Source organism: Cetorhinus maximus, chromosome 35 (genome assembly GCF_964194155.1).
Source record: "Cetorhinus maximus chromosome 35, sCetMax3.hap1.1, whole genome shotgun sequence".
In the NCBI taxonomy this organism is placed as follows: domain Eukaryota; kingdom Metazoa; phylum Chordata; class Chondrichthyes; order Lamniformes; family Cetorhinidae; genus Cetorhinus; species Cetorhinus maximus.
The window spans coordinates 11,070,527-11,096,842 of record NC_135913.1 but is presented as its reverse complement, the minus strand read 5'-3'; the positions used below and the strand labels follow the sequence as shown (position 1 = coordinate 11,096,842).

The window sequence follows — 26,316 nt, the reverse complement described above, 5'->3', positions numbered from 1 at the left end:
GTCACCAAATAGACACAACTTCATTGAACATATTCTAGGGACCAAATAGCCTCAGCAACAGCAAACTTCGAGGGAAACAACTCATCTTCCAATTGCAGGCTCTACAGCCTTCTGGACTCAACATTCAGTTCAACAAATTTAGATCACAACATCTGCCGCCATGTTGGTTCTTGCGCCTATTTTATATTCCTGGTTTGGTTTGTCACGGCTCTTTCTTTATCCTTCATGTTACAATTAGACGGTTGCTAAGCTGCCATTCACAACCTCACCTGGACACATTTTTTATTCTTTACTATACGCACAGAAATACAGAAATGTTAGAGAGCAGCAGAATGCCATTCGGCCCATTCTGTCTGCACCAACCCTCCGAATGAGTCATTCCTTGCCTTCTCCCCCTAGCTCCGCACATTCTCCCTTTGGAGATAACAGGTTAATTCACGTTTTAATGTTTCATTTGAACCTGACTCACCCAATCTCAAGCAGTGCATCCCACACCGGAACCACATTCAGCGAAAAAAAATGTTTTCCCTCATGTCATTTTGGCTTATTTTATCAACTAGTTTCAACCCGTGCTCTCTCGATCTCGATCCTTTCACGGGTGGGAACACGTTCTCCCTATGTACGCTGCCCAAACATGATTTTCAATACCCCTATCAAATCAGCTCCCAACCTTCTCTTCTCCAAGGAAAACAGTGCTAACTTCTCCAATCTATCTGCATAACTGAAGTTCCCCTTCCCAGAAACCATTCTTGTGAACCTTCTCCGCCCTATTTCCAACATCCTTCACATCTTCATTTTCTTCCTCAAGTGCAGCGCCCAGAACCAGACGGAATACACCAGCTGGTGCTGAAATTGTGCCTCAAACAAAGCTCATTTGCCTTATACCCATTACAACAATCTTTGTGCCATGAAAAATGTTGTCTCCTGCCTCACAGGCAATCACTTTCGAAACGACCCCACAACCAATGGATCAGTTCTAAGCTCTGCAGTCCTGCCACATCGAGTGCGGTGGTGGACAATTAAACAGCTAACTGGAAGGGGAAGCGGCGCAAATAAATGAAGGCCTGTTCACACATCATTCTGTCTGCGTCCTCCTGACTTGCACATGCCTTGCTTGGTTTGAGTGCATCAACAGTCGGTGTTGCACTTGGAACCTTTAAGCTTCGTTGACCAGCGAAGCTCATTTCACACTTATGTCCATCCTTGAGTATCTCTTTGATGCTATTTATTTTGGGATTGTCTTGCAGGTCTTGCTGGAATGTGTCTATGCGATTAACAACTGAACAATTCTGCCGACTATTTCTGCGCTTGAAAAATCATAGGATGGACCCCTTTCCCTGCATCTGCTGATGAAGTTGTCCAGGGGTTCGGTCTGTGCTGGAAATGACATGACATGTCGATGATGAATACTGAAGTTGAACGTGATTCTGAACCGGTCTTCCAATATAACCCATATCTTTGCGCATCCTTTAGCTCTTCTGCTGTTAATCCTGACATGTTCAGCCTGCGTAGACCTTCATTCACAAATTTAGGCGATTTTTAATGGCTTGCTTGTCTGGCTCAGGCACACCTGAATCAAGGAACCATAGCTCTGTTTAAACTTTTTGAATTCGGGAGGTAGTTCAGCTGCATCCGAATTCAATCTGGGGAATTTTGTGGACATTTTGACAAAGTCCCTTTGACCTTCCTTCATCTGTAGTACCTGGAATGACTGTCACTGTGGCTGCTTTTGCTGACATTTCCAAGTGCCAATATAATCGCAGCCTTCTCTGGCCTGATGTTTATGCAGTTTTGTTTATTTTTTTTCTTTCTTTGACTTTCCCTCGCTCACTATCAATCCGGTCCACGCTCTGGTCAGTCGCCTAACTTGATTGACATAATGTGGCGCTGGTTCTCTTCACACCCTCTCCCACTCACTGAACCCACAGGCCATGCATTGCAATCTAACCATGAGGGATCCGTCTGCTTCCCTGCGCTTCATTTGAACACTATCCGACTCTGTCTTACAAGCTTTTCTGTACAGTCAGCGCGCTGCCTTCTCAACGCTCTCCGACCTTCGACTCTCTTTAGGTCTGATCAAAACTTCAAGAGTCGCCTCATGCCATGTAGCAGAACCTGACACTGTTCACCAATCGTACCTGTAGTTAATCTTAATGCCAGGCTGTCTGACCACCGCTGAACACCATTTTCTGTTGTTATAATGATGGAGGCGCCAACCACCATTCAAATATAGGGTAAATGCTTTGAGATACTTTGCCCCATTCAGTTACATGTCGTCAACTATAGTGTCCTGGTGGTGAGCATAGCTGCTTTTCGAGCAGTTGATCTGGGTTCTATTCCCAGCAATCGCAGTTTGTTCATTTTAGATTTCTGAGTTCAGGAGATCCAAGCAGGAGTTGATTCTGATGAGATAGCATTTTGTTCCGAAAACACACGCGGCTGTAATTCAAGCTAAGCGATTTCCAAAGGTCCACATACATAAGGGAGGAACGTAGTCATGGAGGGATTTGAAATTGAGGATGAGGATTTTATAATTCAGGCATTGGCGGGTCAGGAACTAGTTTGCTGGGTCAGCAAACGCGGGGGTGATTGGTACGGTTTCATATATTTACATTAGGGACACTTAAATATTTGTCCAGAGGTAGAACGCTTGAAGGCATCACAGCTGTGCCTTGTTCTGCTCACAGGCAACAGTGAAACTAAGACTGTACTGCACGGCCCGTTTCCCTTCTACTGAGTCACGCTGCTTTCCCTTAAAGGCAGATTACAAAACCGATGTACATTTTACCCTAGAATAAGCAGGTTTTCAGTTTGATTTCTCAGGATATGACCTACATCACTTCAGATAAAAAATAAATACGCAAGGAACTGAGCACAGCCTTGAAATTTTCACAGGAAACATTGAGTTGGGAAAGAGGTGAAATATTGAAAGAACTCATCTTAAAAGATGGAAAAATGCAGGAAAAATTCAGCTGCTCTGATAGTTTTGGTTAGCGGGTCTATTATTGAAAACTTCGATAGACCTGAAATATTTACTAACCTTCCTCTGTGGGAGCTGATTGCAGCACATTCTGTTATTATTTCACATCCCCAGCGTGAGCAGTCTGTCCCTTTCTGAACAATAAAACAATCTCTGTGCTCGAATCGATATTCAAATAAAGAATTAGGAAGCAGCAGAGGGAAAACGTTCAGATAATTAGTGAATTTTACTGAATCCAAGTAATCCTGTGCCGGCTCCACACCAAAGTTCAGGGAAAACCTCCATTATCAGCAATGAGGAACAATCCTGAGTTATGTTTTAAATGGAAGGTAAGTGGAGGTTGTAAACCTTTTCATTTGAATTACACATGCGCGTGATTTCTGTGCAAGATCTCACCGAAACGGATCAAATACAGATCCGAGTGTGGGGTTTCTGATTTGAGATGTTTAAAAATTCAACAAACTGCGATGCTAGGGAATTGAACCAGAGTCAACTACTTGAAAAGCAAAGCCACTCACCACTATGCGACCATCGATGAACTCGTTACTTTCGCAGCTGCAAAGTCTCCCAAGGCACTTAAGAAGAGCGTTATCGTTAAAAAAATAAGCTGATGCTCAGCCAAGGCAGGAGAAATTAGGTCTGGTGACAAAAGTTTTCTCAGAGAAGTAGACTTTAAGGAGCTTCCTAAAGATGAGAGGGAGCTGGAGAAGTGGAGGGGTTTAGGGAGGGAGTCCAGAATTTTAGACCAGGACAGCTGAATGCCCGGTGGTCAATGCTGTAGGGATTAAAACCCGGAATGTACAAGATGGCAGAAGAGCAGGAATCTGGAAGATTTGTTGGGCTGGAGGAGGTTACGGAGAAATGAAGAGGTGAAGTCAGGGAGAGATTTTAAAGCAAGAGTGAGGGTTTTGAAATTGAGGCATTGCCGGGGAAGGAGCCAGTGTCGGTCAACAAACACGGGGGTGATTGGTGAACTGGACTTGGTTCAGGTGAAGTTCCAGGCAGCAGAATTTTGGATGAGCACAGGTATGTGTGGGGTGGAAGATGGGGGGCCGGCCAGGGGAACACTGGAATATTCAAGCCGAGAGTGAACAAAGGCATGGATGAGGGTTTCAGCAGCAGATGAGCTGAGGCAGGGCCACAGTTGGCCGATGTTCAGGATGTTCAAGTACTGAGTGTTCATCTGATAACAGCCTGCCAGTCTGCCTAATATCATGTAGTTATATCAGAGTCATTAGGGGTAAAATGGATACAGCGTCAGCCATTATTGTTCAATATTAGGATTGTTACTGTGTCTGTATCTCTGGAACATTATGTCACTGCGGGACTTTTCACATTTCACTGCAGTCAGAAGCTGAACAAAATGTCCCAGACTGTGGCCAAGGACTGAGACCCTTTAAAGCTGACATTTGCCCCATTAAGTCGCTCAATTGGGATAATTCCCTGCAGGATATTTGCTGTTCATGAACCATTAATATCAATAATTCCTGGCACTGAGTTCAGTGAGAGGGATGAAGAGTCAGTGAACAGAGCGGAGTGTCACAGCTGTTCTGTTCCTGACTTTCCCCCTCCCGGTCTTTTAGTGAGGATCCGGTCTCCCAGGGAATGTGTTGTCTCCAATTCCGCCCGATTCCCGTCTTTTAACACTGAGAGAGGTGACAGCTGTCAGTAACTCCAGTATAGGGATCCTGATGAGTTCATTGTGGTTCAGTGTTTAGACAACTCAATAAAAAACAAGGTTCACAGAAAATATGATAACTCAGATTCAGGAGGGGATCAGACACGGGGGCAATGGGCGCTCTCTACCTTCAGATTCAGGCTCCTGAACGTTGCGGAAAAAGAAATGATATTTGTTGCATTGTTGATGTTGTGGTCGGAGGGCCTATTAGATGAGGCGTTTTACTTCCCTGTGTCGTGCAAGGTTATCAGAAGATTGTAGGTTGGAGTCCTGCAATTTGTCCTATGATCATTTGACGTAGATAAATTGTCGTGTACAGAAGTTCTCGCACACTTTGTGTGTAGAATTCTTTTTTCTAATTCCCTCGGTAAAAACCCTGGCTTTAACTCTTTGACGGTGGCACTGGGTCCAAGATTCCCAGTCAGCGGGAATAGTTTTGGGCTGATCTTACTTGTTCAAATTTACAAAAAAATGCATCGATTCCCTCCTGCAATCATGAGGAAAGATCTCGGTAAAGGGACAGTCAGTGCGTTAAATTTAGGGACTGAGCTGTGGTTAGGTGCTGGGAATTGAAGAGGGTTAGGAGTGAGTTCAAGAGACAAACAGATTTACAGAGGAAGAAAACTGAAAGATTGGCGACGAGGAAGAGAGAGGAATATGAACGGTCTTCACCATCTTTCAAATTTTATTCAATGAAAGATCAAAAGAGAAAATAATCTCTGTGTCAAGGAGCTGCTGATAGTGCAGTGACCAGAAAATAGTGCTAGAATTAGGAGAATCATCGTCTTCACTGAGGGAGAGGCGATGGGATAAGAAAGGAAATGTTACGAGGGGGCGGGGATGAATGCCAGGATCCTGAATAGCTGCCGTCCAAAAGCAATGGAAATAAAGGGAAAATACGTTTGATAAATTAATAAAATGGTGGCAGATGTTATAATGTAAGTTATTCTGTCATGTTACAGTCACTGTTTACAAGATACTCGTTTACTGTCAGGTTACCAAGATGCGCGTTTACTGTCAGATTATTAGTGAATTCTGCCTCTTTAGTCATTACTAATTACTAAATCGAGTGTGGCCGGTTCCTCTCGGTTTTAAAATTCCTTCTTTTAGCAAGCTGTCCTGGGTTCAAGCTACCAATTCACTGATTTCACTGAAATTCCGATTCAGCCCAGTTTTAGTGAAAGAGCCAGCATCGGGTGTTCGGACACATAGGGAAAGGTCGTTGGTGTGAAGGGCCTTTCCTCTCAAGGAACTTTAATATTCCAGGATCTCTAAAAACTACCGCTGTTCCTGAATCTCTGAGACGAATTCTGCACTCTCTCCTGTATATAAAACAATGCTTAAGACATTTCCAATTTCGTGTGCGTCCTCCTATAAAGGACAACGCCTACTCCCCGTCGGGGAATAGAACCCCGGTCTCCCGCGTGACAGGCGGGGATACTAACCACTATACTAACGAGGAACTGCTGAACTTTGGCACAGAGTAGGGAAACCTGGGGTTAACGTCACTCAGTAACAAATGAAAATGCTGAAGTGGCAAAATGTGGGACTGGAGGGGGCTTCCATCAGTTGTTTCCGAGACTTCTGATTGAAGTCGCTGTTGTTCAATTGCTGTCAGGAACTTATGATGCTTAATAACCCACAAATTAATAGATTTGTAGAATGAAAGAAATTGAATTATCCTCCGATCAGCACGTTCATATCGTGAAGGATTCCTCTTTTGTGTAATGTCTCGGTTTAGCAATGGGAAAATCTGACGGCCAGTGAGATCCGCGGATGTAATACTTACACAAAACTTCCAGGGAAGTTGCCAATATGGGGAATTGTCAGTAAATACACGGCACACGCCTGTGCTCAATAATGCGCACGACTGACAAAAAAATGTAAATCCTGTACCTGCAGTGAAAGTCTAGGAGAGTTCAGAGACAATGAAAATGTCATCAATTCAGGTTATCTGTTTTGTGGCAAATCCTGGCAAAATAACACTCCTTCTGACCCCATTTTGGGATTTATTTTTCCTCTTGATACATTTCCCAACCAGGAACCCAATGAGGGGGAACAAAAACAAATGTTAAAATGAAAGCTGAGTATATTTATGTTCACCCTGCAGTGACGGGGGAAGCCCCCCGCCCCCTCTCATTATTGGGTCCAGCCTCCTGCTGGGCCGCCGTCTTGCATTTGTGCAGCAGCTGTTTATTATTCGGTTCAGCTCTGTCTCTCCCGTCACTGGCTCTCCATCCTGTCGATGGTGCTGTCTCATGAACTCCGAGAAGGTAACGCATTCGCTTATTAAAATCACAAGACAGAGGCTCTTTGAGTGAAACATTTGGACCCAGACCGAGTGTTTAGTTCACCACCCAGCAGCTCCTGGGAATTACATGCAATGCATTCAATTTCTTTATAAATAACTGGTTACTGGTTGATATATGCACTCATCCTTGACTGTCTCAATGACCTTCAAGGGAAAAGGCTTCCTCCCGTCTGCTGTAGAAGCTGCGCCCCTGCAGCTTGAGTTGTGGAGGACATCACTAGTGAAGAGTGCATGTACCAGGCGGCTTATAACCAGGTTTCTCTTTTCTAAATTGTTCAGAGTCTCCAATTGTTCCGGTGCTACAAAACACATTTGACGATGTTGCATTTCCACCTTCTCGTGCGCAGGGTTCTGAAAGTTAGGGAATTAATTTAAGACCCTGATAGTCCGATGGCTGCAAATGTCTGTTGCTGCTAAAACATGATGGGATGTGAAAACTAGACAATGTGATTTCATTTCCTGAGTGAATTGTACTTGCGTCAAATCTCCTTTCCCACTCCCATTCTTCAATCCTGCCTCCAGCAGGTATCCTTTGTGTGAAAATGGATTCTTGAGGGCCCTGCAACTTTGTAATTTGGACATTCATGTGTGGTTGATTGGCAGTTACCCCCTGAGGTCTGCATAATGCTGGGAATAACTGCTGGTCTGTTTGCAAAATATTTTTTAAAATGTTTCAATGATGGACATTGAACCATCATAAAGAGCGAGTCAAAGCCTGATCGCTGCGATTTCTCATTTAAATTCCCAACTCGGAGACAAGAATAACTCAAAGCTTCGAGGCTGAACTAGGCAGGCCACTATATGCCTTACAGAGCGGTAGAGCAAGGACTTTCTTCATTCTCTCAAATGTAACATCCCTGACAAGGCCGGCATCCCCATCCCTTGAGAATGGTTAAGAGACAACCACATTTCTGCAGGCCAGACTGGGTAAGGACAGCAGATTTCCATCCCTAAAGGATGTTTATGAACCTGATGTTTTTTTACAACAAACGATGATAGTCTAATGTGAGTCAGCATTATTTAAATGAGTTTTATATCCCAGAATTTCTCAACTGATTTGAAATTCGATCAGCTGCCGTACTTGGATTTGAACCTGTATCCCTTGAGCATTAGCCTCTCTGGATTACTAATCCAGTGATATGATCAGAGAAAAAGGCCAATTCATTGATGTAGCCCCCATTCTCTCTGATCCATTGCTTGTGAGCATATTCTCGGGAAAGTCGAGTGTGAGAACATGATGTGACCTCTCAGTTTGACCTAAGTTCACATAATGGAGGGAGGGTTCCACAAACACTCACCCACTTTTCATCTTCAGACCTGCTGTCAATTGCCACTGTCCTTCCCCTCCAAGGGACCAAAAATGTCCCGCATGAGCTTTCACAGCTTCAATGGAAAGAGGAAACTCGCAGAATACTTTATCTTGCTCCCCAGACAAATCCAAGGGCTATAAATTCAGAAGCCGTGGAGGGGGCGGAGGGGCGGGGATCGCGTGGGGACGATCCACGTGAATTTCGCTACATTCAATGTCAGAATCTCAATTCACACAAATCTGTTTTCAGGCGCCTCAAACAATTCATCATAATGTGCGGGGACCCGGCAATCACAGACTGTACAGGAAGCTGCTGATTTGTGGGGTGCAGCTTGGGACAGGGAATTCTTACCCAGCTTGTCACATAGAGGACATGCTCGTACCTTGGTCCAGCTGTTCAATTGGGCCCGCGGTCTATCGTTCTCTATACGCCGGATAACATTCTCCTACCTCAGGGCTTCCATTTCAGCCATTCGGACTCGGTAGCTGAACTCTAGTATGTATGGAGGTGGATAAAGTTGTGTTCGAACTGCGATGCTGGACAGTGCATGTGCATTACCCACCCATGTAAGTTCAGCTGTTACCAAGTGAAGTCCAGCAGAATGTGGCTGTGAATGCAGCTGGTATGGGGCTCTGTGTCTCATTGGCCTGATGTGGCTGTTTTCATTCTGACTGGGGGCTAAACGTTGAGTCTCAGCCTCCTGCTGCCTTGCCCCCTTCCCTCTGGCTGCCTCACTCGGCTCCTTTCCGCTGTCACTGTACAGAGTGTCGGTTTTCACCAATGCTGAACACTGCACGGTGCCGCTGGTGGGGGTTGACACGGTCCTGTTGGTAGGTGGTTCCTCCTCCTCCTCATCCTCCAGCTTGGCCATTATCCCTGCAAACAGCAGTCGACTAGTCTCCAACCCAGGCCCGGGTGAATGACACTGCTTTCCCTTTCCCTGTGGAGGGCCAGCCCCATTGCCATGGAGTCCAGCAGCAGGAGGCTGCACACTGACCTTGGTCTTCACATTCTTAGGGTTTTAGGGTTTAGGGTCGCTGTGTGTTGCTCTCAGTGACCGAGTGTTTCACTTCGATGAATTGAATCGAGGGGTCGCCCTGTCAGATATTAACTATTGCAAGGCCCCAGCAAACTCATTAACACCCTCACTCCTCCCATGTTTATCTAGGTTTGCTTTGTGAAGGTGGGCTCGTGAAAGGCAAATCCCTGCATGGGGCGATCCCAAATTGAGGCTCTTAAAGGTACAAGCCCCCAATTTGCAAAGTCCTCTGACCTTTTCCCCATCTCCAGTTCTTTTGTTCAGATACGGATCAAAGTGATTTGCAAAAAATGTTGATTTTAGTTGCTTATTTACTGCAGAAATCCACGCATGAGGTATTTAGTCCCACACCGAATGTTGCTTGTTCGTGAATCAGAGACTGACAGATACAGAATCAATCCCACACTCACAGATAGTACCAGAGGCTGATATTTACAGAAACAATCGCACCCTCACAGGTAGAGTGATACAGGTAGTACAGAGAGTAATATTTACAGAATCAATCCCATACTCACAGATAGTACCAGAGACTGATATTTACCGAATCAATCCCAGACTCACAGATAGTACCAGAGACTGATATTTACAGAATGAATCCCACACTCACAGATAGTACAGAAACTGATATTTACAGAATCAATCCCACACTCACAGATAGTACCAGAGACTGATATTTAACGAATCAATCCCACACTCACAGATAGTACCAGAGACTGATATTTACAGAATCAATCCCACACTCACAGATAGTACCAGAGACTAATATTTACAGAATCAATCCCAGACTCACAGATAGTACCAGAGACTGATATTTACAGAAACAATCCCACCCTCACAGGTAATACCAGAGGCTAATATTTACAGAATCAATCCCGGACTCACAGATAGTACCAGAAACTAATATTTACAGAATCAATCCCACAATCACAGATAGTGCCAGGGACTGTTATTTATAGAATCAATCCGCACTCAAATGAATAGTAAAACATTGCAGGGATAAGGTAAGTGGCAATGGGTGAATTGTTCCTTCGGGGGCTAGCACAGATTGGAGAGCCAGAATTCCCTCTTTCTGTGTTGTAACCATTCCACTATTCTAATGGAAAATACTGGAAGAGCTAAGTAGCTCTGGCAGTTTCGAAGTTTCGACAGCGGGTCTATTCGTTAAACCTTCTATCAACCTGAAATGTAAATCCCCACTTCCTGTCTCCACAGATGCTGCCGGACCTGCTGAGTGTTTCCAGCACCTTCTGTTATTATTCCAGATTCCCAGGGTGAGCAGAATCACGTCTTTTGAACAATAAAACACTCCTGTGCAGGAATATATATTTAAATAAAAAATTGGAAGCTGCAGAGGGAAAATATTCAGAAAGTCGGTCAATTTTACTAAATCCGAGTATTTCGATTCTGGCTCCACACTACAGCTCAGGCAAAACCTTCATTATCAACAACAAGGAACGAACCTGAGTTACATGTTAAATGGAAGATAACTGGGGGTTTGAACTCTTTTATTTGAATTAATCGCGCGTGTGATTTCGGAGCGAAATCTCACCGAAACGGATCAAATTCAGCACCGAGCTGGGGTTTCTGATTTGAGAGGTTTAAAAGTTTGCAAACTGCGATAGCCGGGAATCGAACCGAGGGCAACTGATTGGAAGTCAGCTCTGCTCAATGCTATACCACCATCGCTGACTGGGGAAGCTATAATAGGGCAAAAAAGTTCCAAGCCTCTTAACAAGAGCGTTATCCCAACACATAAAGCAAAGTTGATGCTGAGCCACAGGAGGAGATATTAGGTCAGGTGACAAAAGCTTGGTCAAAGAGGGGGATTTTAAGGAACACCTTAAGAAGCAGAGGGAAGTGGAGGTTTAGGGAAGGAGTCTAGGATTTTAGACCAGGTTAGCTGAAAGCAGTTATCAATGCTGCAGAGATTAAAACCGGAATGACCTAGACGGCAGAAGAGCATAAATCTGGATAATTTGTTGGCCTAGAGGAGATTCCAGGGAAAGGGAGGGACGAAGCCATGGAAGGATTTGACAGTAAGGATGAGTATTTTAAAATTGAGGCATTGACGGGCAAGGAGCCAATGTAGGTCAGCAAACACGGGGGGTGGCTGGTGAACTGGACTCGGTTCAGGTGAAGTTCCAGGCAGCAGGATTTTGGATGAGCACAGGTATATGTCGGGTGGGAGATGGGAGGCCGGCCAGGGGAACACTGCAATAGTCAACTCCAGAGTAAACAAAGGCAGCAGATGAGTTGAGGCAGGGCCGAAGTTGGATGATGTTTAGGATGCGGAAGTACAGTGTATTCATCTGATAACATTCTGTCAGTCTGTCTAATGCAGTTTAGTCAGAAATATTGGGGGTGAAATGGATTCAGTGTCAGTCATTATTGTTCAATATTAGGCTTGTAACTGCGTCTGTACCTCTGGAACATTATATCAGTGCGGGGCTTTTCACATTTCACTGTAATCAAAATCTGAACAAAATGTCCCAGACTGGGGCAAAGGACTGAGATTCTTTAAAGCTGAGGTTTGCCCCTTGAAGAAGCTCATTTGGGTCCATTCTCTGCAGGATATTCCCAACATCCCGGATTTATTGAAATCCATTCTGAAATGTATTATTGGATCTGCGTCCACCACTCTTTCAGGCAGTGAATTCCTGATCAAAACAAACCGCTGCATCAAAGACACTCTTCTCATTTCCCCCTCTGATGATTTTGTCCATTTTCTATTCTCTGGTTACCGCCTCTTCTCTCAATGGGAACAGGTTATTGACATTTCCTTCACCAGGCCATCAGCATTTTGAACAGCTCCATTAAACCTGCTCTGAACGCTCTCTGTTGGATGGAGAAGACTCCAGCTTCCGACTCTTGCAGTCCCGCATCTCTGGTACTATTCCAGCAAACCTCCTCTGCATTATCTCCAGCACCTTGTCACCTTTCCTAAAGTGTGGTGCCTGGAACGGATGATAATATTCCAACTGGGCCCTGATCAGTAATTCAGAAAGATCCAGCTTACATTCCCTGCTTTCAGACTGCAGTCCCGTTTCTGGCTTCTAACTCTCCGTGAGCTCTGAGCTTTGAAACCAGCGGACTGAATATTGCTGTCCAACAAAGTGCTCATTGACTGTTCCTGACTCTGCCGGCCACTGATGAACAATCCTTATTGCACTCCCTCCCTCCCTATGCCATCTAATTTTCCCTTCTAATATCTATTTTCAATTTCGTGTGTTCTCCTTTCTTATAATAAACCTTCTCGCCGTCTGGAAATTAAACCCCGGGCCCCCGCATGATAGGCTGGGAAACTAATCACTATACTAACCACTTAAGGGCCTGTCTACGTACTCTTGAAGCATCGTTGCATCCTCCTCAAAATTTACATTCCGACCCAGTTTGGTGTCATTTGCAAATTTGGAGATATTACAATTGATCTCCACATCCGAAGCATTTATATAGATTGTGAACATCTCTGGACCTAACTCGTCCAGCAACATAACCCAATACACAATCCGCCCCTGATAGTTGAAATCGACTCCATTAAATGAGCCACTTATCTCATTGCAATTTGTGGGTTATGAGTGTTAATTGGGTGTCAGTGACAACATCACAAGAGCATTTAAAAGCTTTTATAAAAAGTGTGTTTTTTTTGTCCCTGTTACCTGTTCTTTCCACTGTATCAGTATTAATCTCTCATTATTATATGGTGAATATGTTGACATTTCTGAGTTGATTCCTACATTAAACCATAGAGTCTTATCTCTCTGTCCCTTGATCTGTCAATCTGTGGCCCCAGGAGATATCTAATACCAGATCATCTTTCTTGTGTGAGCCTGTTGTTCAAATCTGGTCATTACTGATTACAAATTATTGGTTCCCATTCCTTGATGTTTTGAAACCTGATGAACACAGTAAAACTTCACCATTTATTGTACCAGAGTGAGGGGAGAATAAACAAACTTTATATGATGGGGGATGTAAAATAAATCAGGAAATAATGTCATGTACAACAGGTCCATCAGTAACTGGAAAATAATATCAATCCATCAAAGTTACATCTTAATGAACCTGACCCAGAACATCAAACTATCTTCTCTCTGTTTAAATACTGGTGATCCTGCTCTGTGATTAGACCACAATCCATGCATTCGGCCTGCAGAGGTTCAGGCTGTGGGTCCCTACATGGATCCTGTCCATTTACAGCAGCATAGTTTCCACTGGGTCACTTAACTTCCACAACTTGTTACTCTTTGAGTGGGTGGGTGAATTTACCAGGTCAACTTCTTTATTTCACACACTTCAGTCCTCTTTGTCATGCCAGCTGTTTAGAAACTCACCCTTCAGTGAGTAAATTACAGCAATATCAACAGGGGAGAGTCTAAATTCAACACATTGTTACATCAACTGATGCTTTCTTTCTTAGGGACGACAGAAAAGCATTGATACTTTCAGTCCAATCCCTCGGTTACAGAATCCGCTGGAACCTCCCCAATAGGATACTCTCTCTGGGACACCCCATGCAGTGGGTGTTTGTCTCTATTGGACAGTGGGATCTACCCCAGCTGAACAGACCCTGTGCCCACCCTGAACCCACAGAGGTTCACTTCCCAGCAGGGTCACTGGGCAGTGATACTGAGCGGGAGCCCTAGGGTCTTTACCCCCAATCTCCGACTGCAGCCCAGACTGATCCCCACCCTGGGCCCTCCCTGTCTGTACATTTCCCCAGTGCCCCATTGGGGAACATTCAGCCCCGGATATCCTGCAGAAGCAGCGCCTGTGGGGCCGGGCGGCTGAGTCTCGTGACCCTGTGGCTGGGCCCCTGACGTCACAATGGGAGATGACGCTCACTCAGCTCGAGCTGGAAACTGGGAAACGGCCAATAGGATTTAAACCTGGAGCACGGCCGGTTAAAGGGGAGGGAGAGAAACTCGGTTAAAAATGTTCCTATAATGAGAACAGGAATGTTTATCAATCCCAAGGTTCACATTTTCACTCTCAGTCCAGGTCTGTATCCCCACAGCGACTTCAGCTGATTTTCTCCATTTGGACTGAACCGATTGTCCCGCAGCCTGAAAGAGATTAAAGATTAAACAGGAATAAACAGATTGAACAACAGTGTCAATAACAGGGAGACTGGAGTTAATGGGCCAAATCTCCTGCTCACTGGGTCATCAGAGACCAGACATCTGGTTGAAGATGGGCAGCGGGTCCCTGGGATGTCCTGACCCGCGGGCCTACGTGGGAATTGCCCCAGAGGTTTAAATTTCCACTGGGCAATACCCCTGCTGCCCGGGACCCTGTGTGAATGTCTCTGACTCTGGGTTAGAATCGGAGACTTGGGACAAATCCACAGGACTTACCCGGGTAGTTACCCAGGAAATGTTAGACTGTAGAACCTGGTTTAATACCCGGGTAACTCCACAACCGAGTCCCCCAAACACCCACCCCCACCCCCGACTGACCATCATACTACACCCACACTACCCGATTAACCCCTCCAACCACCCCCACCCCCCACTGACCATCATACTACACCCACACTACCCGATTAACCCCTCCAACCACCCCCACTGACCATCATACTACACCCACACTACCCGATTAACCCCTCCAACCACCCCCACACCCCCCACTGACCATCATACTACACCCACACTACCCGATTAACCCCTCCAACCACCCCCACCCCCCCACTGACCATCGTACTACACCCACACTACCCAATTAATCCCTCCAACCACCCCCACTCCCCTCTGACCATCATACTACACCCACACTACCCGATTAACCCCTCCAACCACCCCCACCCCCCACTGACCATCATACTACACCCACACTACCCGATTAACCCCTCCAACCACCCACACCCCCCCACTGACCATCATACTACCCGATTAACCCCTCCAACCACCCCCACCCCCCACTGACCATCATACTACACCCACACTAACCGATTAACCCCTCCAACCACCCCCACCCCCCCACTGACCATCATACTACACCCACACTAGCCGATTAACCCTTCCAACCACCCCCACCCCCCCACTGACCATCATACTACACCCACACTACCCAATTAACCCCTCCAACCACCCCCACCAGCCCGTCTACCTCCTGACCATCCCAACTCTGTCCTTGTCCAAATCTGACTAAACCCCCGGCTTTACAGCCCAACCCAACAACGCCGCTGACCCAGCCCCATTAGCCGTCAACCTGACCACATTAACCCCCCCGAACCCGCCAACCCCACCACTCTCCCCTGACCCGACTAGACTCTGCTCGGATGGAGCTCCCGGGGAGGGGGGTCACTGCTGAAGGTCCCGGGAGGAAAATGAAGCAGTTTCAGTTTGGGAGAATCTTGTCGAGCAGCGGCAATCCGCTTTTCATTGCTGCTGTTTGATAGATTCAGGACCATTTATATTTTAAAATCCCATTTATATTTTAATTATTACACTGAAAATTAACACAAACACTCACTCAATCAAACTCAGAGTCCTGCAGTTCAGGATGAGTTGGCGGAGAGCGGGGACAGATTCGTCAGTGAAGTGGTTTAATCCCAGGTGCAGATCCGTCAGTGACCGGTTTGTACTGAGAGCGGAGGCGAGATCCTCGGCACAAGAATCAGTGAGAAGGTTACGATATAGACTAAGGAACAGGGGGAGAAAAGTAACAGGAATCAGGATAAATCCACAGTGTTTTAACGAATACTATTAATAATAATATACAGTAAGAGACATTCCAAAAGCACAACATCCATTTATAAAGGAAAAAGAAAACACTATTAATGCTGCAAATTAAATATAAATGTAATAAACTGGAAATACTCAGCAGATCAGGCTACTTGTGGAGAGAAACAGAGTTAAACATAGAAACAGAGGAAATAGGAGCAGGAGTAGGCCATTCAGCCCTTCGAGCCTGCTCCACCATTCATTATGATTATGGCTGATCATCCAACTCAATAGCCCGCTCTCGCTTTCTCCCCATATCCTTTGATCCCTTTTGCCCCAAGGGCTATATCTAACTCCTTCTTCAACACATGCAATGTTTTGGCCTCATCCACTTCCTGAGTTCGTGAATTCCACAGGCACACCACTCTCTGGGTGAAGAAATTTCTCCTCATCTCAGTCCAAAATAGTCTATCCCGTATCCTCAGACTGTGACCCCTGGTTCTGAATCACCCACCATCGGGAACATCCTTCCTGCATCTACCCTGTCTCGTCCTGTTAGAATTTTATAGGTTTCTATGAGATCCCCCCTCATTCTTCTGAACTCCAGTCAATGTAATCCTAACCGACTCAATCTCTCGTTACATGTCAGTCCCGCCATCCCAGGAATCAGTCTGGTAAACCTTCGCTGCACTCCCTCATAGCAAGAACATCCTTCCTCAGATAAGGAGTCCAAAACTGCACACAATATCCCAGGTGTGGCCTCACCAAGGTCCTGTATAATTGCAGCTAGACATCCCTGTTCCTGTACTCGAATCCTCTCGCTATGAAGGACAACATACCTTTTGGCTTATTTGCCGCCTGCTGCACCTGCATGTTTACCTTCAGCGACTGGTGTACGAGGACACCCAGGTCTCATTGCGCATTCCCCCTCTTTCAATTTATAGCCATTCCGATAATAATCTGCCTTCTTGTTTTTGCTGCCAAAGTGGATAACCTCACATTTACCCACATTATCCGCATGTCAGCCTCTCTGTGGAAGGCCGTGGCCAGTGAGAGTTGACTCCTGTGCTGCCCAGACTGAGGATATCTCATACAAATTTATCTGCTTGTAGAAGAGAGCACATGATGTCAGGGAAGGAGCCACTAAGAGTGGTGTCCTGATCTTGCCATCCTTACACCAATGGAAGATGAAGTGCTGCAGCTGGGAGGCCTGAACGCAGGGTGGATGGTTGGTGGAGCTGAGAGATCGAGTGGCCTAATGAACGGGTACAGGAGAGCCTCTGGGGTCCACAAAACATAATGCTTCTCTATCCATCACTGGTCACAGATTGTAGTCTGAAGAACGTGTTGGAATAAGAACAGATTAACTAGGAGCAGGAGTAGGCCATTCAGCCCCGAAGCCTTCTCCGTCATTTGATAAGATGGCTGATCTGATTCTGGCTGATCTGATTCTGGCCTGAACTCCGCTTTCCTGTTGGTCTGCAGTAACCCTCGATTCTCTCGTCAATCAAAAATCTACCTTAACTCAGCCTTGAATATATTCAATGACCCAGCCTCCAATCGCCTCTTGGGAAGAGAATTCCACAGACTAACTAAATTTCTTCTCATCTCAGTCTTAAATGGGAGACCGCTATTTTTTAAAACAGTGTCCCTAAGTTCTCCTTATGTGTGTACAGGGGAGAATGTCTCTCTCAGTGTGTGTGTACAGGATTGAATGTCTCTCTCAGTGTCTGTGTGTACAGGAGTGGATGTCTCTCTCAGTGTGTGTGTGCACAGGACTGAATGTCTCTCTCAGTGTGTGTGTACAGGATTGAATGTCTCTCTCAGTGTGTGTGTGTACAGGATTGAATGTCTCTCTCTCTGTGTGTGTGTGTGTGTACAGGAGTGGATGTCTCTCTCAGTGTGTGTGTGTACAGGATTGAATGTCTCTCTCTCAGTGTGTGTGTGTGTGTACAGGAGTGGATGTCTCTCTCAGTGTGTGTGTACAGGAGTGGATGTCTCTCTCAGTGTGTGTGTACAGGAGTGGATGTCTCTCTCAGTGTGTGTGTACAGGAGTGCATGTCTCTCTCAGTTTGTGTGTGTGTACAGGAGTGGATGTCTCTCTCAGTGTGTGTGTGTGTGTACAGGAGTGGATTTCTCTCAGTGTGTGTGTGTGTACAGGAGTGGATGTATATATCCATGAATATTTATCCAAATGAATATATTAATTGCAGTAATTATTTTGATTATTTTGAAATGGCAATCTTATTTCCCAACTCAGATTCATGCCCTGAATTTGTTTTCTTTCTCCCAGCCCCTGAACTCCATCTGACAGTGTCATGTTGACGAGTGGTGATTGAATGTTGTGGAAACCAACAGAAAGGGAACTTGGAGGCTGAAGGATCAAGGGAGCAGCCAGTTCTGTAACAAATCGTGCAGCTGGATGGCTGGATCGTGCGGGGAGTCATTGTGAAACCCTGGTTAACAATTTATCTCTTCAACTTCAACCTGCAGTTTCATTTTCACCCAGAGACAGTAATTATTTTTTACACCCATCATTTTTTTCATCATTGTCTTGGGATTAAAGTGATACAACCCTACCCTCTGCTGGCCGCTCACCGCCACTACAGGCGCTGCTCTTTGCCTGTCTCAAAGAAGTTCAGTTATTGCATGGCTGCATCTGAAAACACTTTGATGTAGTGTGAATATTGAACAATACTGTAAGGGATTGAAGTTCACAGCAGGGTGCACAGTTCGCCCGGGTGGTGTATTCGCTCTTTTACCACCTGGCCCTGTACATGAACTCTCTCCTCATCCCCCATTGGAGTTATTGGCTGGGGATGGTTGTTTGGAGTTATTTCAGACTGCAATGTGCACATTTGGTACGGTAATCAGACTCTAATCTCATTCAGAATGGGAGTAGTTAAATGTTGTTGTACTTGGTAATTCCTCTGCAATACATTGTCACTGTTTAACGCGACACATTGGATCGTGTTAAAGCTTTTTTTATTACTAATGTCTCCAAGATAATTTTCTCAATTCCTCACATTCTTTGTCAGAGTTGAAAAAATACATAGCAAACAGAAACAATGTACGGGAGAGAATTTATTTTCATATCTTTGCAGCCTTTATTCACATGGTGTCCGTGCTGGCCCAGAAGTGAAGAGCTCTGCAATCTATTCCCATTTTGCAGCACTTGGTCTGCACTCTGCAAGTTACAGCGATACAGAGGGACAGCAGCTCAGCTGGAATCCAAATGCACCACCCCCACTCTTTGCCCCTTCTTTACCCTGCCAGTCACAAACATCAAAACATCTCCAACACAGCTGTCAAGGAAATTGTTCCTTTCATAAATAATTGCTGACTCTGGTGAACTTGGTGACCCTTCCTCAAATCACAATAAAGACAGAGAGGCTCAGTTATTTCTGAAAACTGTTAACATCAACAGGAAACAGGGGTGGCTAAAGTGATTCTGTTCCAAAGGTGAAATGTGTTGATGCTTTATAATATCAATCTCACACTCACTCACACACACACACTCACCCACATTCACAGACAGACACACACTCACTCAGAGACATGGACACACTCACTCAGAGACATGGACACACTCACTCAGAGACATGGACACACACACACTCAGAGACATGGACACGTACACACACACAGACATGGACACACACATACACACACACACACACACACACACACACACACACAGAGACATGGACACACACACACACATGGACACACACACACACATGGACACACACACTCAGAGACATGGACACACACTCAGAGACATGGACACACACACAGAGACATGGACACACACACTCAGAGACATGGACACACTCACTCAGAGACATGGACACACACACACTCAGAGACATGGACACGTACACACACACAGACATGGACACACACATACACACACACACACACACACACACACACACACACAGAGACATGGACACACACACACACATGGACACACACACACACATGGACACACACACACAGAGACATGGACACACACTCAGAGACATGGACACACACACAGAGACATGGACACACACACTCAGAGACATGGACACACACACTCAGAGACATGGACACACACACACACACTCAGAGACATGGACACACAGACACACACACACACACACACACAGAGACATGGACACGTACACACACACAGACATGGACACACATACACACACACACACACACACACACACACAAACAGACACACACACACACAGACATGGACACACACACAGACACAGACATGGACACACACACACACACAGACATGGACACACACACACACACAGACATGGACACACACACACTCAGAGACATGGACACACACACACACTCAGAGACATGGACACACACACACACTCAGAGACATGGACACACACACACACTCAGAGACATGGACACACACACACTCAGAGACATGGACACACACACTCAGAGACATGGACACACACACAGAGGCATGGACACACACACTCAGAGACATGGACACACACACTCAGAGACATGGACACACACACTCAGAGACATGGACACACACACACACACACACAGAGACTTGGACACACACACACACAAACACAGAGACATGGACACGTACACACACACAGACATGGACACAGACATGGACACACACACACACACACACACACACACACAGACACACACACACACAGACATGGACACACACACAGACATGGACACACACACAGACATGGACACACACACACACACAGACATGGACACACACACTCAGAGACATGGACACACACACACAGAGACATGGACACACACACAGAGACATGGACACACACACACACACACAGACATGTACACACACACACACACACAGAGAAATGAACACACACACACACACACACAGACATGGTACGCACACACAGAGACATGGACACACACACAGAGACATGGACTCACACAGAGACATGGACTCACACATGGACACACACACACTCAGAGACATGGACACACACACACTCAGAGACATGGACACACACACACACACACACACACACACACACACACACAGAGACATGGTACACACACACAGAGACATGGACTCACACAGAGACATGGACACACAGAGACATGGACTCACACAGAGACATGGACTCACACACACACACACTCAGACATGGACACACACACACTCAGAGACATGGACACACACACACTCAGAGACATGGACACACACTCAGAGACATGGACACACACACACACTCAGAGACATGGACACACACACACTCATAGACATGGACACACACACACTCAGAGACATGGACACACACACACTCAGAGACATGGACACACACACACTCAGAGACATGGACACACACACACTCAGAGACATGGACACACACACACAGTGATATGGACACACACACACACAGTGACATGGACACACACACACACACACACACAGTGACATGGACACACACACACACATAGTGACATGGACACACACACACACACAGTGACATGGACACACACACACACACACACACACACACACACACAGTGACATGGACACACACACACACACACAAAGACATGGACATACACACACACACACACACACACACACACACACACACACACAGACATGGACACACACATATCCTTTGATCCCATTCACCCCAAGAGCTATATCTAACTCCCTCTTGAAAACATACAATGTTTTGGTCTCAACTACTTTCTGTGGTACCGAATTCCACAGGTTCACCACTCTCTGGGTGATGAAATTTCTCCTCATCTCAGTCCTAAATTCTACCCCAGATCCTCAGACTGTGACCCCTGGTTCTGGACTCCCCCACCATCGGGAACATCCTTCCTGCATCTACCCCGTCTAATCGTGTTACAATTTTATAGCTTTCTATGTGATCCCCCCTCATTCTTCTGAACTCCAGCGAATATAATCCTAACCGACTCAATCTCTCTTCATATGTCGGTCCCGCCAACCCAGGAATCAGTCTGGTAAACTTTCACTGCACTCCCTCTATAGCAAGAACATCCTTCCTCAGGTAAGGAGAGTCCTGAAGGCAGGGCGGATGGTTGGTGGAGCTGAGAGATCGAGTGGCCTAATGAATGGGCACAGGAGAGCCTCTGCCGTCCACAAAACATAATGCTTCTCTATCCATCACTGGTCACAGATTGTAGTCTGAAGAACGTGTTGGAATAAGAACAGAGTAACTAGGAGCAGGAGTAGGCCATTCAGCCCCGAAGCCTTCTCCATCATTTCATAAGATGATGGCTGATCTAATTCTGGCTGTTCTGATTCTGGCCTGAACTCTGCTTTACTGCTGGTCTGCGTAACCCTCGATTCTCTTGTCAATCAAATATCCACCTTAACTCAGTCTTGAATATATTCAATGGCCCAGCCTCCACTCGCCTCTTGGGCAGAGAATTCCACAGACTAACTAAATTTCTTCTCATCTCAGTCTTAAATGGGAGACCCCTATTTTTTAAGACAGTATCCCTAAGTTCTCGACCCACAAGAGGAAAGATCCTCTCAGCATACACCCTGTCAAGTCCCCTCATGATCCTATGTGTACAGTAAGATTACCTCTCAGCCTCCTGAACACCAACGGGTATAGGCCCAATCTGCTTAACTTTTCCTCATAAAATAAATCCCTTCATCCCAGCAATCAGTCGAGTGAACCTTCTCTGAACTGGTTCTAATGCAATTATACCCTTTCTTAACTAAATACACCAAAACTGTATAGTTTACTCCAGATGCTGTCTGACTAAGGTCCTGTATAGCTGCAGAAAAACTTCCCTACTTTTACAATGCATTCCCCTTGCAATAAAAACATATGAAATAGGAGCAGGAGCCAGCTATTCAGCCCTTCGAGCCCACTCCACCATTCACTGAGATCATGGTTCATCTTCCACTTCAACAACATTTCCTTCTATTAACCCCATGTTCCATGATGCTTTCAATGTGTAGAAATCTATAAATCTTAGTCTTGAACATACTAAATAACTGAGCCTCCTCTGGGGCAGTGAATTCCAAAGATTCACCACCCTCTGAGTGAAGAAATTACTCCATATCTCAGTCCTAAATGTCCTGCCCCTTATTCTGAGACTGTGTCCCCTGGTTCTAGACACCCCCAGCCTGGGGCAACCTCCTACCTGCATCGACACTGTTAATCCCTGTAAGAATTTTGTATGCCTGAATGAGATCACCTCTCATTCTTCTAAACTCCAGAGAACAGAGGCCCAGTCTATTTAATTTTTCCTCAGCACGCATTGCTCCAGGAATTATTTTAGTGGAACCTTCATTGCACTCAGTCTAAGACAAGTATATCTTTCCTTAGTTAAGAAGACAAAAGCTTCTTAGAATGCTACTGTTGCCATCTCACCAAGGCAGTGAGACATCTTTGCTCCTAAACTCAAATCCAATTGTAATAAAAACCAACATACCATTTACCTTTTTAACTGTTTGCTGTACCTGCATGTTAGCTTTAAGTGAGTCATGAACAAGGACATTGAAATACATTTGAAGATCAACGCTTCCCAGTCTCTCACCATTTAACAAATGGTCTGTATTTCTTATTTCCTGCCAATGTGGATAACCTCACATTTCTCCACATTGTATTCCCTCTGCCAAATTTTGGCCACTCTCTTATCCTCTCCAGATCCCCTTGAAGCATCTTTGCATCCTCCTCACAACTCACACTTCCGCCTAATTTCCTGTCACCTGCAAACTTCTAAATATTACATTTAATCCCCACGTCCAAATCATTGATACAGATTGTGAATAGCTGCGCCTGTGATCCTTGTGCTACCTCACTGTACCACATCCACGGGTCTCCCCTTATCTATTCTGCTGACTGCATCCTCAAAAAACCCCAACAGGTATGTTAAACATGATTTCCCTTTAATAAATCCATGTTGAATCTGCCCAATGCTACCATTATTTTCTAAGTGTTCTATTATCACATCCTGTATTGCAGAATCTCGCATTTTCCCTACTACTTATGTCAGGCTAACAGATGTCTCATTCCCACTTTACTCTCTCCCTCCTTTCATAAACAACGGGGTTATATTTTCCACCTTCCAATCTACAGGAACCATTCCAGAGGCTACAGAATTTTGAAATATGATTACCAACGCATCTACTATCTCTGCAGCCACTTCCTTCAACACTCTGGGTTGTAGATCATCAGGTTCAGGGAATTTGTCTAATTTAAGTCCCATTAATTTCTCTAATACTTTTTTTAACAAATATTAATATCTTGCAGTTCCTCGTTTACACTAGTTCCTTGATTCTCCTTTATTTCTGAGCAATTTTTAGTATTTTTCTCTGTGAAGACAGACACAAAGTATTTGTTTAATTTCTTTGCCATTTCCTTATTCCGCATTGTAAATTTTCCTGACCTTGCTTGAAGTGGACCCACATTTATTTTTAAGAATATTTTCCTTTTTACAGACCTACAGAAGCATTTACAATCAGTCTTTGTGTTTCTTGCTAGTTTACTCTCATATTCTATCTTTTCTTTCTTAATCCATTTCTATGTCCTTCTCTGCAGATTTCTAAAATGTTCCCAATTCTCAGGCTTTCCTATTTCTGGCAACTTAATACATCTCTTCCCTTCATCTAATACAATTCTTGATTTCTTTAGTTGGGACACTTTGGTTACTGGGTTTTTGTGCATCAAAGGAATGTATTTTTGTTGTAAACACGTCACATTTCAAAGCCTTGAATGGAAATTGGGGTAAAGACACCACTGAGATTCACACTCAGGATCTTCGGTTTACTAGACAGTCTTTGGAACTGCTTTATCCACAGCATCCACATAAACGCCAGCAGACCAATTGTCTTCCTAATCACTTGCTCCATTGCATGCCTAGTGATTCATGGACTGGGTCTCCGAGATCCCTCAGTACCGTACTGTCTTCAGTCTTTCTCCATTCAGGTAAGTTACTGCTTTTCTATTCTTACAGGCAAAGGGGACAAATTCACATTGTCTCACATTCAACTCCATCTGCCAATTTTTTGCCCATTCACTTCACCTATCTAAACCCCTTAATAGACTCTTTATGTCCACTTGACAAGTTACTTTCCTAACTTTGCACCATCGGCAAATTTAGCTACCATGCATTCAGTTCCTTCAACCAAGTAATTTACACAGGTATTGGAGGCCCCAGCACTGACCTCTGTGTCACTCCACTAGTACCAGTTTGCCAAACCGAAAATGGCCCTTTACCCCAACTCTCTGTTTGCTGTTAGCTAATCAATCATCCATACATACTAATATGCTACCACCTACATAATAAATTCTTATCTTGTTATCTTTGTTAACTTTGATGTGACACTTTATCAAATTGCTTTTGGAAATCCAAGTGCACCAAATCTACAGATTCTGCTATGTCAATTTTCATGTTACTTCCTCAAAGAAATCTAATCCATTCGCCCCATGTGATTTCCAATCTGCTGGGCCTTCCATGAATCTAGGGAATTTTGGAAGATCACAACCAATGCATCTACTATGTCTGCAGCCACTTCCTTTAAGACCCTATGATGAAAGCCATCAAGTCAAGGGACTTGTTAACATTTGGATCTAATAGTTTTCCTAATACCTTTTCCCTCGGAACCCTGATTGTTTTAAGTTCCTCCTTTCTTTTTACCTCTTGATTTTCAAGTATTCTTGGGATGTTTCTTGTGTCTTCTACAGCGAAGAGAGACACAAAATACCTGTTCAACGCTTCTTCCATTTCCTCATTTCCCATTGTTAATTTCCCAGCCTCATTTTCTATGGTACCTATGCACACTTTAGTATTCATTTCCTATATAAATATTTGGAGAACCTCTATCAGCTTTTATACTTCTAACTGGCTTTCTCTCATACTCTGCTGATAAAAGGCACCTTTACTATGATGTCATTAATTAATCCAGTCTCATTGAACATTCCCAGGTCTAAAATAGCCGTTCTGTGGTTGTCACTGGAACATACTCACTAAGAAACTGTCTTGAATACACTCTACGAACTCATCTTCCAGGCAACCTTTGCCATTCTGCTTCGTCCAATATGTATGAAGATTAAAACAACACGCAATTATTGCAGCACCTTTCTTACAAGTGCCCATTATTTTTTCCTGTATATTCTGTCCGAAAGTGTGAATGTATTAGGGGCCTATAAGCTACTCCCACATGGACTGCTGCGGTTCAAGAAGGAAGCTCACCACAACTTTCCCAAGGACAATTAGGGATGGGCAATTAATGTTGGCCTAGCCAGTGATGCCTGGATCCCATGATTGAATAAAAAAGTGACATGTTACCTTTGCTAATTCA

At 44.9% G+C, this 26,316-nt stretch overlaps 1 protein-coding gene and 1 non-coding gene across 2 annotated transcripts in view; both read right to left on the bottom strand.

The window, feature by feature from the left end:
* Positions 1–6,048: 6,048 nt before the first annotated feature.
* On the bottom strand, positions 6,049–6,120 carry trnad-guc (transfer RNA aspartic acid (anticodon GUC)). Its single transcript has one exon. It is a non-coding gene; the product is annotated as a tRNA-Asp (tRNA).
* A 7,103-nt stretch (positions 6,121–13,223) lies between these two features.
* The window catches only part of LOC144672030 (NACHT, LRR and PYD domains-containing protein 3-like), a 977,887-nt gene continuing 964,794 nt past the window's right edge, over positions 13,224–26,316 (bottom strand). Inside the window, exons 15-16 of the mRNA XM_078533970.1 lie at positions 15,790–15,957; positions 13,224–14,381 (exon numbers count right to left, since the gene is read on the bottom strand). Of these exons, the coding sequence (XP_078390096.1) occupies positions 14,294–14,381; positions 15,790–15,957 (256 nt within the window). The 3' untranslated portion in view covers positions 13,224–14,293. The remainder of the gene's footprint in view (positions 14,382–15,789; positions 15,958–26,316) is intronic.